Here is a 14,817-nt window from a genome sequence, read left to right on the forward strand (position 1 = left end):
TTAATGAATGGTGTATATTTATTTATGCTTCAAAATTTAGTTTAAACCCAGTTTTGTTGCACATGGAAATGCATTTGCCTTTAGCCAGCAGGGTTTAAACCCTGCTGGCTAAAGGCAAATTTCCACACGTCTATCCTACATCTGTCTTTCCTCAATTTGAATTTATGTCCTCTCAGGTGATTATTCTGAGCAAGGGGAAGAATCCCATCAGTATTGAGCATGCTTAAACCATTCAAGGCTTTATACACCTCTATCAGATCACGTCGCTGGTGCCTAGTCTCCAGACACTGTAATTTGCAAAACTTAAGCCTTTCTTCATAATCTAATCTTCACTAATCTTGTTGCCCTTCTCTGTACTCGTTCCAGCATCTCTACATCCTTCTTGAAATGAGGCCTCCAGACCTGTATACAGTACTCTAGGTGTGGCCTGACCATTGCCTTATACAAGGGAATAATCACCTCCTTATCCCTTCTAGAAAAATTCCTATATATCATTGACAATACACCATCAGCTACTTTTGCAGCCCGTCTGCAGTGCTCAGAGAACTTCATATCTGCCGGCACAACCACTCCCAAGTCCCTTTCATTCTCTACCACTGTCAGTGTAGTACCACAGAGTTGATACGTTGCTCTGGGGTTGCTGTTTCCCATATGTAGTACTTTACATTTGTCAATGTTAAACTTCATTTGCCACCTCTCAGCCCATCTGCTCAACCTTTCCAGATCCTGTTGCAGCAGCATAGTGTTAGTAGTGTCCTTGACAACCCTGCCAACATTCGTATCGTAAATATGGTTGCATAACATCAGTATGGCATATGATCCCCTCCAACAGCTAAATAGGCTTGACAGCTGTGAACCATTCTTGATATAAAGGTGTCTATAAGATTCTGTGGAAACAAATCCCATTCTTCCACCAGTGCAGACCTTACCTCACCAAGTGACAAAGGTTGGTTGGTTGGTTATTGGAAGTTTAATGGCGCATCAGCAACTAAGGCTATCGTGCGTCAATGTGACAAAGGAGTTGGTTGTTAGTGTGTGATGCAACACCCGATGGTGTCCCACATATTTTCGATCGGGTATAAGTCTAGTGATCGTGTGGGCCACGGCAGTCATTGGATAACTTTAGTTTCAAGTTATTCCTCCACCACTTCAGCTCTATGTGCAGTGGCATTGTTGTGCATGAAAAGAAAATCTGGGCCAACCTCATCCCTAAAAAGTTTCACGTTGGGTTTTCGGATCTGATCTCAGTACCTCTTCACAGTTATGGCACCCCATCAAACACACAAAGAGGGGTGCAGCTGTTGATCATTATTCTCCCCACACGAGATCACTACCCCATAAGTGTCCCTTTCTCTGATGTTGTAGGGATGGTACCACATTCCTTGTTGTCTCCAGATGAAATAACATCTAGAATATGTTTGTAGGCTAAAAGAAGACTCATCAGAGAACAGAACTGTACCCTATTTGTAAGGGCTCCAAGTCACATGTTCATGGTGCCAGTTTGGATGAGTTCTGCAGTGTTTGGAGTTAATGGGTTGCAAACCACTGGCTTCCTTACATAGAGTCCACTTGAATTGAGCCTTCTTAACACAGTCCAGTTGGAATGTTTTCACCTGTGGCCACAGTAACCTCTAGAAACAGTTGATGACAGGGCATCATAGGGTTCCATCTTGCTGTTAGAGTCAGCTAGTGGGTCTGCACATAGCCCCCCTCCCCAGGTAACCTTGGCCAGCTCATCTTATAATGGTTCCTGTCTCCCAAAACTGCTTCCATAATGATGAGACAACACTGCGTGATACATTAAGCTAACTTACCATCTCCTCATGCAACTTCCTGGCTTCAAGCAAAAAAAGCAAGCTTATATAGCATCAGCCAAAAAAAATAAAAAATACTGCACATTTCACCCATCCATACCCTCCAAGAAATTCTAGTTCTTCCTTGAATTTATTCAGCCCATCCACTTCCACAACTACAGATGGAAGCCTGTTCCAACAATCAATCACCTACTGGCTGAAAGCAAACTTTCACACGTCTATCTTGCAAACATCCCTGTTAGAAAATTTTCTGTATATCATTGATAAAACCCCTTGAGCTGTTTTGGCAGCATGTTTGCACTGCTCTGAGAATTTCATGTCTGGTTCCACAATTACCTCAGATCTTTTTCATTCTCTGCTATCTTGAGTATAGTACCACACAGTTGATAGGTTACTCCAGTGTTACTGCTACCCATATGCAGTACCTTGCATTTGTCAATGTTAAATTTCAACTCCTGTTTCTTAGCCCATCACCTCATTTTGCTTAGATCTTGTTGCAGTAGCTCACCCTGATGACGGCTGTTAACCACCCTGCCAACCTCTGTATCAGCTCCAAGTCTGATACACCTTCATCAATATCATTGATAAATATTGAAATCAACAATGGACCGAGCACTGAACCCTGGGGACTCCAGTAATAACATTAGTCCACAAATAGAAGTGCCCATTGCTAAGCACTCTCTGTCTTCTTCCACTTAACCATCCCTTTATCCATAGCAATAACTTGCCCTTACTGCCACATTCTTCCAGTTTGTACAGCAGTCTTTTATGTGCAACACTGTCAAAAGCCTTCCTGAAATCAAAGTATATGATGTCAAAATTATTTTTCACATCCAGTTTCTTGGTCACTGCATTTTAATAACCTATCAGATTGGTACACATGACCATCCCTTAACATATCCATGCTGTTATTTCAGTATAATTGCATGCTGTTCAGATGGTCCTGCATTACTTCTTTAACTAGTGATTCCATTATTTTCCTTGGAGCAGATATTAAGCTAACAGGTCTGTAATTATATCAAGTATTCACCTTCGGCAACACTGTTCACAATAAAATATTCATGAAAACATTTTGTTCTGTTAATTTTGTTGAGAAGCGTAGTTAATTGCATTTTTAGTTTGAATGTTTTTAATTTTGAGAATAAAATCACAAAACTATAATTTCTCAATAACGGCTATATAAACTAAAGTCTCTATAGAAGAGACAGGAAGAGAAGAGAGCATAATTTACAAGAGAACCGGTATTGACAGAAAAATGAGTAAACTCATAGTGTAGATACATAAGGAATAATGCCTGATTATTCAGGGTAGGGAATGATTTGTTAGGAGGAAAAGAGATCATGACATCCAGTGTATCATATGTCTATATCCTCAAGAGGGGCTTAGAGGGGAACAGGTATCCTGTGTGTTATCAGACACTCAGCCTAAAACACTGATGGATCCAATATCTCTCTATTACAGAAAATTTAGGAGAAGTCTGGTTGGCCTGCCTCCCTAAAATCCACTCATGCACACCTTCTCAATGGTAAGCCCTGTTATGTCACTTAGGTGGCAACGAACGTGTAGAGTGGTTCTCTTCAAGACGCCTGGTCAGCGTGAAGAGGAAAAGACCAAACCCTCCAGCATGAGAGCAACACAATACAAATGGCCCTCAGTCCCCAGCAGCTTTCACTCTTCCTCTTACAGCAGCGAGAGGATCAGAGTGGAAGCAGAGGGTGCTAAGAATCTCTGGGTACGACCAGGCTGCCATGCACGGAAACTGAACTTGGCCTGTTATAACGTACGATCACTCATCGGTGAAGACAGGATATTAGAGCTGGAAAAGGAATTAGAAAATGTGAATTGGAATATCATCGGTTTGGCTGAAACAAGAAGAAGAAATGAATCACTTATAAGTTTATCAAGTGGAAATCTGCTGTACACCAATGGAAACAGTAAAAGGAGTGAAGGTGGAGTTGGGTTTCTGGTCCATAAAGATTTTAAAAACAACATTTTGGAATTCAAAAGTACATCACCAAGGGTGTCAAGACTAATACTCAAGATTTCTAAGAGGTACAAGCTAAAGATTATAATGATTTAAGCACCAACATCGACCCATGATGATGAAGAGGTTGAAGAAATGTACACCGAAATTGAGAGTCTTCTAGATGAGCAGAAAACCCACCACACTATTATTAATGGGGACTTCAATACTAAGGTTGGAAAAAGGCAAAACAGCGCAGAAAGAGGAACTATAGGAAATTTTGGAATTGGTGAAAGAAATAAAAGAGGCGAAAGACTTGTGGAATTTGCAGAATCTCAAGGACTGTCAGTAATGAACACTTTTTTCAAGAAAAGGGTGAACAGAAAGTGGACATGGAAGAGTCCAAATGGATTAACAACTAATGAAATCGACTTCATCCTCACTAACAGAAGATATATTGTGAATAATGTTACCGTCCTGAATAAGGTAAATGTTGGAAGTGACCACAGAATGGTAAGATGTACACTTGATATAGATGTAGGAAAGGAAAGGAAAAAACTGACTCGAGTAAATAATACAAAGGTCTTTGAGATAACACAGGAGGAGAAAAAGCAGTTTGTACTCGAACTTAAAAACAAGTTTGAGCTTCTGCAGACTGCTGAAGACCAAGATATCAACAAGGAATATTACAACTTTCTGAAAGTGATGAAGCCCAAGAAATCTATACGGAAAAAGAGATCCAAAGAAGAAAAAATTAGTCAAGAAACACTTGTCGTGATGAACCGAAGCCGACAAATGAAGAGCAGGGAGAAAATTGAGTATACTGATTTATGCAAAGCCATTAGAAAGAGACTCAGAGAGGACATAAGAAGATTTAACACAAGAAAAGTAGAACAAGCATTAAGGGAAAACAAAGGATTTAAATCAGCAGCCATGAGCAGTAATACAGAAAGACAAATGATACTGAAACTGAAGAATAGCGATGGTGTACTTATAAACAGCAGAGAAGGCATAATTCAAATAGCAGAAGACTACTATAGAGAATTATACAAGGAGCGAGGGAATGATGCCAGCAGTGGGGAAGATGGACTGCAAAGTAGCAACACATACGACATACCCGATATTCTTCCTGATGAGGTAGAACATGCATTGAAGAAAATGAAGAATCAGAAAGCCCTGGGGGAAGATGAAGTTACTGTAGAGTTGTTAAAATTGGGAGGAAGAGACATAACACAAAAACTGGCAAGGCTCTTCACAAAGTGCATTAGAAAAGGTGTGACGCCTAAGCAGTGGAATAATGCGATCATAGTTTTGCTGCATAAGAAAGGAGATAAATCAGAAATTGGAAATTATAGACCAATTAGCTTGTTATCCCACATCTACAAGTTGTTCACAAGGGTCATTACTAACAGATTAGAAAGAATATTTGATGAGAATCAACCGAAAGAGCAAGCTGGCTTTAGGACATGATTCTCAACTATGGATCACCTTCTCTTTAATATCACAGCTAATGGAGAAAGCAAATGAATATAAAACACCATTATGCCTGGCATTTGTGGATTATGAAAAGGCATTTGACTCTGTACAGCATAAGGCAATGTTTCGGGCACTAGAAAGACAAGGCATAGATACCCCATATATTATGATTTTGAAGAAAATATATGAGAGTGCTACCTCCTTTATTAGACTAGACAAAGACAGTAGGAAATTTAAAATCGAGAAAGGAGTTTGACAAGGAGACACAATATCTCCGAAGCTGTTTACTGCTTCCCTTGAGGAAGCTTTCAGAAGATTAGACTGGTCGCAGAAAGGAGTCGATGTGAACGGAGAGTACCTAAACCATTTACGATTTGCAGATTACATTGTGGTCATAAGCCACGATCCCAAAGAATTAGAGGAAAATCTTAATCAGTTATGCACAGTTAGTAAGGATTTTGGACTAAAGTTGAATATGGCTAAAACAAAAGTAATGATGAACAAGTATGCCACAGAAAGGGAAATAATGATTGAAGGAGCAGTAATTGAAAAGGTGGAGTCATATACTTATCTGGGACAAGTTATTAGCTGTAATAATGATAAATGGCTGGAAGTCAAGAGAAGAATAAATTTTGGATGGATAGCACTCAGGAAATATAGTCATATACTGAAGAGCAATATTCCAGTTTGTCTGAAATGTAAAATAATGAACCAATGTATACTCCCCACCATGACTTATGGAAGTGAAACTTGGGCACTCACCAAAAGAATGGAAGAGAAGCTGAGAACTACACAGCGAAGAATGGAACGAATTATATTGGGAATCAGACTGTTAGATAAGAAGAGAAACACATGGATTAGGCAGCAAACTCAAGTAAAGGACATTCTTATCAAAACTAAAGAACTAAAATGGTCCTGGGCAGGACACATAGCTCAAAGACATGATGACAGATTCGACTAAGAAAATAACAGAATGGTACCCAAGAGGAGCTAGAAGAAAACCTGGAAGACAAAGGCGGAGATGGATAGATGAAATTCATGAGTTTTGGGTAGTAAATGGATGGCCAGTCAGTGCTCAAAACAGAAGGAACTGGAAAGTTGCTGGAGAGGCCTTCATCCTGCAGTGGATTGAAAATGGCTGATGATGATGATATCCTCATATGGACATGTGATCATTGGATAACAAGAGCCATTAAAGGATTATGTAGCCTGGGGAAACACATGGATAAAAAAAAAACATTCAGTCAAATGCTGAAAAAACTACCCTGAAAAGAACAGGTTTTGTAGATTATAAAATATAAGCACAATATATAGAAAACAAAACTGAAAGATCTTGATTGTTATATATGTTTGGTGAGTTGCAATGCTAATCCATAAGATGGATGGAGATGGCTGGACATCACGAAAAATTAGTGGTGAATATTCAAGAAGTTGAAGCTGTTTGTGCATGGCATGGTTTTTCAAACTGGAAGGTTTAATGCAGTGTGCTACACCTGCAAAAGTATGGATAGGATTTCAGTCAGTGAAAGATGGTCATTATTATATACAAGAGGAATAGAGTGGAACTGAACCTTGGAGAACACCAGCATTAATGGAGAAGTTAGAAGGTAGATAGCCATCTACCATTGCTCCCTGTCAGAGAGAAAACTAAATACCAAGAAAACTAAATAACAATCAGTAACCCATAAGATGGAAGCTTGTTAAGAAGATCTCTATGCCAAACATGATCAAAAGCCTTAGAATATCAAGAGTAACTTGATCTTGATATTCTGAGGCAAATTCAATTGAAATTCAAATCAAGAGTAACTTGATTTGAGTTTCAACTGAATTTGTTCACAGATGACTGACATAAGCCAAAATATCACCTGTGGATTGACACCGACGGAATCTATATTGATGATCAACGATCAAATTCAGATGGTTTAGGAGTTGGGAGTTAATGTATTTCTCCATTACTTTGGAAAAAGTAGAAGTAAGTGATATGGGATTATAATTGCACTGGAGGGATTTGTTACGCTTTTTAGGAAAATGTTCCAAATTGCCTATTCATTCCTCCACTCAGTGTACTATAGAATATCATCTTGATGGCTGATTTCTCACTGAAAAGAGAGAGAGAGAGAGAGAGAGACTGAGACTTCTGGCAAAACATAAAAAACAAGTTAGTTAATGTGTGCAGTGAATTACATTTCAGGCATATTAGCAAATAGTAATAACTCATGATTTATTTAAAAAAAAAAAAAAGTAATGACTTTTTGGGCAAACAAAGACCATTTGATTTCTGTGTATCTGCCATAATGACCATTGATCCCTTGATGGCAGTTCTCACTCAAAAGAGTGACCCCTGGAAAAATACAAAAAACAAGTTAGTTAACATATGCAATGCATTATATTTTAGGCCTGTTTGTAGGTAGCAGTAACTCGTGACATATAGCAAATATTCATTCCTTCTGTAACTCATGTTATATAGCAAATATTTACTCCAATCAGTGCATGGCAAAATATCTCCTCAATGGCTGATGCCTTACTGAAGAGCTAGATTCCTGATAAAACATAAAAAAACAAGTTAGTTAAGATACATTATATTTCAGGCATGTTAGAAAATAGTAATAACTTATGAGCAGTTAAAAATTAGTAAGAAGCGATGCCTTTTATTCACAAACCAAGAACACTTAATTTCTGCACACCTGCCACATTGTCAGTTTATTCTTTCAATCACCACATAATATCCATTGTTTCAGTTAAAATGTACAATATATGGATAGCTTGTGTGATATGATTTTAAAAAATTAAATCAACAATAATTGCTGATTTCTATTAGTCCAACTTAAATGAAATTAGGGAGGACTAGACAAATCATTCTAAGAGTTAAATATACAGACAAGGAAATAATAATTGTTGGATTTCTGTTGGTTTCAGTTTTAATGAAATTCGGGATTGCCCAATAAATCTGTCTACAAGATCAAATATTATTTTATTATTATTATTATTATTAGCCATATGGCGCAAGGAAGTCTGAGGCTTATGCTGCACCTGCCAAAAAAAAAAATTCCCGAGTTACCCTGAGAGAGAGAGAAAGGAATCATCAAGTAAGAGAAGAATGATGATATCCAGCTCAGGACTCTTGGGTTTGCCAAGCCCATACTCACCAGATGTGAGCCTCTGGCAACATATATGGTCTTGTAGGCAGATTTGCCCAGCAACCCAAAGGTCGCGGGTTCGATTCCCGCCTCGGGCTTGGATCAAAGTACTGCAAAAACCTTGGGAGGTGCAATATGGCCACAGAAGCCGATGCGCCAACAACTACCAAATCAAAAAAAAAAAAAAAAAAAAGTAGGCAGATTTTATGAAAGTTGAGTTATTAAATGTGATGGATGAAGGACGGATATTGTGAAGACAATAGGCACTTTAAACATATATGCTAATGCACCTAACAAACCAAAAAATGTAGATTTAATTGCATGAATTCATAAAATTAAGGAATGTTTATGCAAAATACCAGCACTAACTATTTCTTTATATTACAAATAAAATAACTAAAATAAATTTTTGAGTACAGCTAGAAATGTTTCTAATCCCAAAATTATAATATAATAAATATAACAATGAATAGGAAAATGCATATATCATGTACTGATTAGAAAAAAGCTCTGATGTAGTGCACATTACACAGTAAAACCTCATAATTGGACCCAGTACCTGCCAAATATTTTGAAAATTTGTTTATTTTTTTAAGGTTATGTACATAGCAACAGTATTCAGGGGTGATTTGTTATTTTTATTAGATAATATCGCAGCTCTAGTTCTAAAATCTCTACAGAATGATAGTTACCAGCATTGAGCCAAAATACTGCTGGACTATTCCAGTTGGTAATGTACTCACCTAAGAAATGAAAGTTGGAAATTATTAGTAGAACATAATTCACAATTTTGAGAAATATTCCAAACTTGTCAGATTTTGAGGCTCTACTGTATTTGAAATCGTCATTACAGAATTAGGGAAAGTAGCATGTTGTAAAAAAAAAGTAGTGTTTTTTTTTTATTTGCAGATTAGTTTAAATTATTAAGAAGACAAATTAATGTGAGTTAAATGTTATCTCTTTCAGCTATAGATGTTTTAACTTGTGAAATGAGCTCATATAATATCAGCACTGCATATCAGTGGATCTCGAAACATTTTGACATAAGGGATCTTGTTTATTTGGTAAGTTTTCCTGACAGATATATAATTCTCTTAGCTAAAGGAAAATTTAATATTTAAATTATATGCATAAAAATTTGCTAGTTGATTTGGTGAGTACTTCAAGTTATTTGATTGTTACATCAAATCCATATATTTTTACTTTAATAAATTATGAAGAAAACATCTACATCTTGTAGAAAACACCTAACAATTGTTCTGATGAAATTTGGATTTAAAATTAAATAAAAGACTACTGTAAACATAAGGAGATCAGATCAAAATTAGTCACTTACAGTATTTAGGACATAACATGTATATCTTTTTTTCCTGAGACACTGAAATCAGAGTATAAGGTTAATCTGTTTTCTCTATTTATGGGAATATCAGCAGTGACTGAAGAAGCAAGAGTTTCTACCACAAGAGATTGGGAGCAGAAAAGATGTTTGTGAGTGGCAAAAAGGAGTGTTAGCTTTTGGCAGGTCTAAAATGTGTGTGCATGCATGCACACGCACGCACCTCCTGTTAAAGAAATAGCTGAATTTTGCTGCTATTTTATAAATACCAGTAAGAGGTTTTATGGAATGATATGAGTCAAAATCGCTAGGAAATCAGTAACAGAATTGTGGTGAAGAAATGCTGAAAAAGTAAACCAAGGACCCCATCAGCTGATTTTTTAGGGAAACGTTGAAATGAATTGCATTACATGAATATTTGGAATATTTAACCTGGCCTACTTTTACAGGGAATGGCAGGGAATGGCCTGACAAGGAATGAACTTGAACCTTAAGTTTTAAGAAAAGTATTTACTGTTTTGAATTGTGCTTATATTGCACTAATGCTTGACATTTATCAGTCAATAGAAATACTTATTATTACTTTTTAATAATAATTAAACTTTTTTTAAATGCTGTATTTTTTGGCCATTAGAAATACTCATTAGTTTTAATGAAACAAAAAGTTCATTAACTATCCTTAAAATTTTCAAAATAGGTTGATACTACAAAATCAACTACATCATCGTCATCATTCTACTCTTCCGTTTGGCACAGGTTGAATCCCTATTTAGATATCGGCCTCCATTGTTGTTGATCTCTTGAATTTTGCATCATTTGTTGATAACTCTGAAGCCTGTGTTTTCCTTTAGGCCTTGGAGCCATTCTCTTTTGGGTCTTCCTGGTGGTCTCTTATCTCCAATTCTTCCTGTCAGTACTACATTAGGCAGCCTGTGTTGTTTCATCTGGTTCACATGTCTACTGAAGTTGTTTTTTGTAGATCTGCTGTATTTTTCTGCATTCAAAATTTAGATCTCTTCTTACTTGTTCCTTAGCTTTATGTTCTCTCCAATTTGTTTTATTGATTTTCCTTAGACATCTCATTTCAAATGACATTATTTTTTGCCTTTCTTTCTTATTTATTCTCCAATTCTCTGATCCATAAGTTACTGTGAGTATGATGAGTTTCATATAGTTTAATATTTAGACTGTTTGAGATTTTATTGCTCTTCCATATGTTTTTGAGTTTGTTCATGTTTGTCCATCTTCCGTTAATAAATGATTAATCAGTCTGTTCAGTCTGTGATTAATTTGGTCAATATTACTTAGGTTTCCGGTTATTAGAGAGCCCAGGTATACAAATTTTTGTACTTATTCTATTTGTTGATTTTGGATGTTTATGTTTATGTCTTCTATGTTTTTTCCGATTTGCATTACTTTGGTTTTATTTATATTAATATTAATTCCATAATTGTTACTTGCTTTATTGATGTTTGTTAATATTTCTTTTAGTTGTTCTTTGTTTTCTATTAAAATCACAATATTATCTGCATATTTTATGTGGTTTATATTTTTTCCATTTATTATCGTGCCTCTTTTTTCTTCAGTTGATTTCATTAGTTCTTCTAGGTAGATATTAAATAGATATGAAGATAAAGGGCATCCTTGCGTGACTCCTTTCTCTATTTCGAATTTCTCTGTCTTCAATTGATTTCATTAGTTCTTCTAGGTAGATATTAAATAGATATGAAGATAAAGAGCATCCTTGCATGACTCCTTTTTCTATTTCAAATTTCTCTATTTTAAGGTTGTTGAATTTTGCTATTGCTCTTGTATTTTTGTAGAAATTGTTTACAAACATGATTATTTCATGATTAAGTGGGATTTTTTGTAGTTGTTTCATTAAATTTTCTCTGCTTATAGAATCAAATGCCTGCTTGAAATTGATGAAGCACAGATAAAGAGGTTTCTTCTTATTCCAATATTTTTCTGCAATGATGTTTAGTGTGAATATTTGGTCTATTGTTGATCTGTCTTTTCTAAATCCTGCTTGTTCTTTCCCCTATAGTTTCTTCATATGTTTTAAGTATCCTATTTTTTAAGATCCTTATAAATATTTTATATATGTGGTTTAAAAGGGTAATGGGTCTATAATTTTGACAATTTTTTTATCTCCTTCCTTTTTTTGTGTATAGGTACTATTATTCCCCTTTTCTTGTCTTCTGGTATATCATCTGTAAATAAAATTAGATTAGGCATGGATACCATCATTTCTGGGTGTCTTTCATTCTTCATTTGGCTAATTGCTTTCTGAACTTCGTTTGTTATCGAGGGTGTTATCGTTTCTTTCCATATTTTTTAAATTTCTTGCGTGTTTTCTGTTTTTATATTTCATCGTCAGTATTTTTGGGATGTATGTTTTAGAGAGTTCCTTTATAACCCGGTAAGTTGTTTTAGAGTCGAGATGTTTATTTGCCTCTTCGCACTGCTTTGCTTTGTCTTCCAACCATTTCCTTTTAGCAGCTTTACATAGATTGTCTATTTTGTTTTTTAGGGTTTTATATTTTTCCCTTTTTTCTTGCCTATTTTCTTTGTTTAGGAGGTTTTTCATTTGTCTTTTTTCTGTCCATACATCTAAAATTTCTGCTGTAATCCAAGGATTATTTGGTTTTGGTTTTGTTTCCAAGGTTTCTAAGGCTGCGCCTTTAGTCATTTGTTTAGTTTTCTCCCATATATTTTCCACAGCTAATGAATAGTTTATATCTTTTAATTTTTCTTGTAGTGTTTTCCCATAAATTTCCTTTATTTTGTTTTCTTCAAATTGTGATATATTTAATGTTGCTCTATTGTTCTTTGGCTTCGTATTTTTAAATTTCCATTTAATTGTTGCTGCTAGCAGTTCATGGTCGGTGTCAAAATCTGTACTTCTAAGAGTTTTAACAGATTGAATGGATGATTTCCAGTTGTTATTTATTAAAATGTAGTCAATACAGTTTTTTGTATTTCCATCTGGTGATGTCCATGTATACTTATATTGAGATCTGTAGTAGAACAGTGTTGGTGATGAATAGTTTATTTTATTTGCAGAAGTTCAAGAGTTCATCGCCTTGCTCATTTCTATTTCCTATCCCGAACTTTCCTAATACGTTGCTGAAGTCTGTCTAAAAGCCTCCAAGGGAGACTTTTGCATTAAAGTCTCCCATTATTATTAAAATATCTTTTTTGTTTGTGTTATCTATGGTTTCTTGTAGGTCTGAATAGAAGGCAGCTGTCTCTGTATCATCATTTGAGGAGTCTGGGATGTATACCTGGATTATTTTTATGAAGATTCCTTTTTCTTTACCTTTTTATTCTTAAACTTATCATTCTTGAGCTGTGTAGGTGAATTTTTATTATTGAATTTAATAGATATTTCTTTACTATGGAAGCGACTCCTTCTCTATGTATGTTGTCTTCTCTATGTATGTTGATATGATTCCTTCTGTCATATCCAGTGTTCCTTCTTCTGTCCAATGTGTCTCTGACATTCCTATGATGTTGATTTTTTTCAATTCTTCTTCTACCAATTTTATTTTCCCAGGCTTGTAAAGTGATCTTATGTTTAGCATTGAGAGATACATTTTAATTTTGGCTGACCATATTGATTTCTTCATAGCTGTTCTCGATGGCATAAGAACAGCAGCGTCAGTTACCCCAGACATTGTAGCATGACTGTTTATCTTACAATGACTGAGATCCGTATGTTTTAAGGCAGATAATGCAGCCAGCTTGCCATTCCTCTGCTGCATAGTCCACAATTTAGATGGGACCAGTATCTTGGAAGAGTGACAGACTTCCACTGTTGTTGAAGATAGATCCTCCATCTTCACCTGTAACCCAGGTAAGGGCCCATCCCAGGTACTGTCTGCCGGAGCCAGCTGAGCCCAGGGTTTTTTTACATGAGGTATGTGCTCCTCCTTTCTCATCCGGGCTTGGGACCGGAAATGGCAGAGTTATTAACTACAGCTAATCAACTACATAATTCTATTAATTACTGTCAAATTTAAATTTGTAGACATAGTCATTGCATGAAACCAACATTATTCCAGCACTACAAATTCATCCAGAAAACACCTTGAAATTAACATTTAGAGTGAAAAATAAATAAATAAATAAATAAAATAAAATAATAAGCCATTATTATTTTATTTAAAGGAAACTTTAAATAATTATATAAAATCATTCATCTCTATGTTTTCAGAGTTTCTGTGAAATTACTTTTATTTGTGTAATAATAATAATCATTGGGCACAATGGCCCAGTGGTTACGACACTGAATTACCAGCCTGATGGACCCTGGTTCAAGTCCCACCTTGGCAGAAGCAAATGTGGCTCCATCACGCTGTGAGACCGGTATAATAATAGTAATAAATTAGAATAATAATAATAATAATAAATAAATTGATTAATTAATGAATAAATAATAATAGTAATAAAAAATTAATAAGAAGAATTAATAATAAAATTAATAAGTGAAAGTTGCTCCAATGGACCTACCTACCCCAAGGTCGGAGTGGCGGCTAAGGCAGATTGTGTCCACTCTCTGATGTTACCCCTGAGAACTACCACTGGACATAAGCTGAAGCTAAGCAGGTCCACTTCCATAGATGGATGATGTTGCAGAGAAATATTAATCATACTGCATTGAGTGTGGCACAGGATAAAGTCACTCACATTCAGGTCTAGGCAGAGGGGTCTGTTCGAAAAGTCAGAGATGATCTCCTGAGGAAGACAGTGGAGCAAGTGGCGCTGTCCCCCGTATGACTACCACAAGAGAAGGGCAAGACCATCCAGCCCCACCAACTAGAAGTGCTTCCTGTGCGACTGTGCTAGTGACCACCCATGAAGGAAGAAAACGCAAATGCATGAAGTGGAGCATCAAAATGAAACTGTCATCCTATAAATGCACAAAAGTCTTGCTAATGTGTGAGTGAACAATCCCTAAATTCCAGTCACCATCTGGAAAGTTAAAATCCTCCAAATATGAGATATTCTGATTTACCAGCCCACTCTATTTGCCTCAGTAGTTGTTTGTTAATATGCATTACAGGGATTTCACCTATAGCACACTCC

The 14,817-nt window shown here is 36.0% G+C and overlaps 1 protein-coding gene across 5 annotated transcripts in view; it reads left to right on the forward strand.

Moving 5' to 3' along the window:
• LOC150082988 (uncharacterized) overlaps positions 1-14,817 on the forward strand; it is a 1,785,507-nt gene that overhangs the window by 943,280 nt on the left and 827,410 nt on the right. For all 5 annotated transcript variants that reach the window (XM_090377722.1, XM_090377724.1, XM_090377725.1 and 2 more), the window contains one exon: positions 9,357-9,454. In XM_090377722.1, the coding sequence (XP_090233848.1) occupies positions 9,357-9,454 (98 nt within the window). The remainder of the gene's footprint in view (positions 1-9,356; positions 9,455-14,817) is intronic.

This window comes from Mastigoproctus giganteus, chromosome 7 (genome assembly GCF_048544385.1).
Source record: "Mastigoproctus giganteus isolate SK-2022 chromosome 7, ASM4854438v1, whole genome shotgun sequence".
NCBI classification, from domain to species: domain Eukaryota; kingdom Metazoa; phylum Arthropoda; class Arachnida; order Uropygi; family Thelyphonidae; genus Mastigoproctus; species Mastigoproctus giganteus.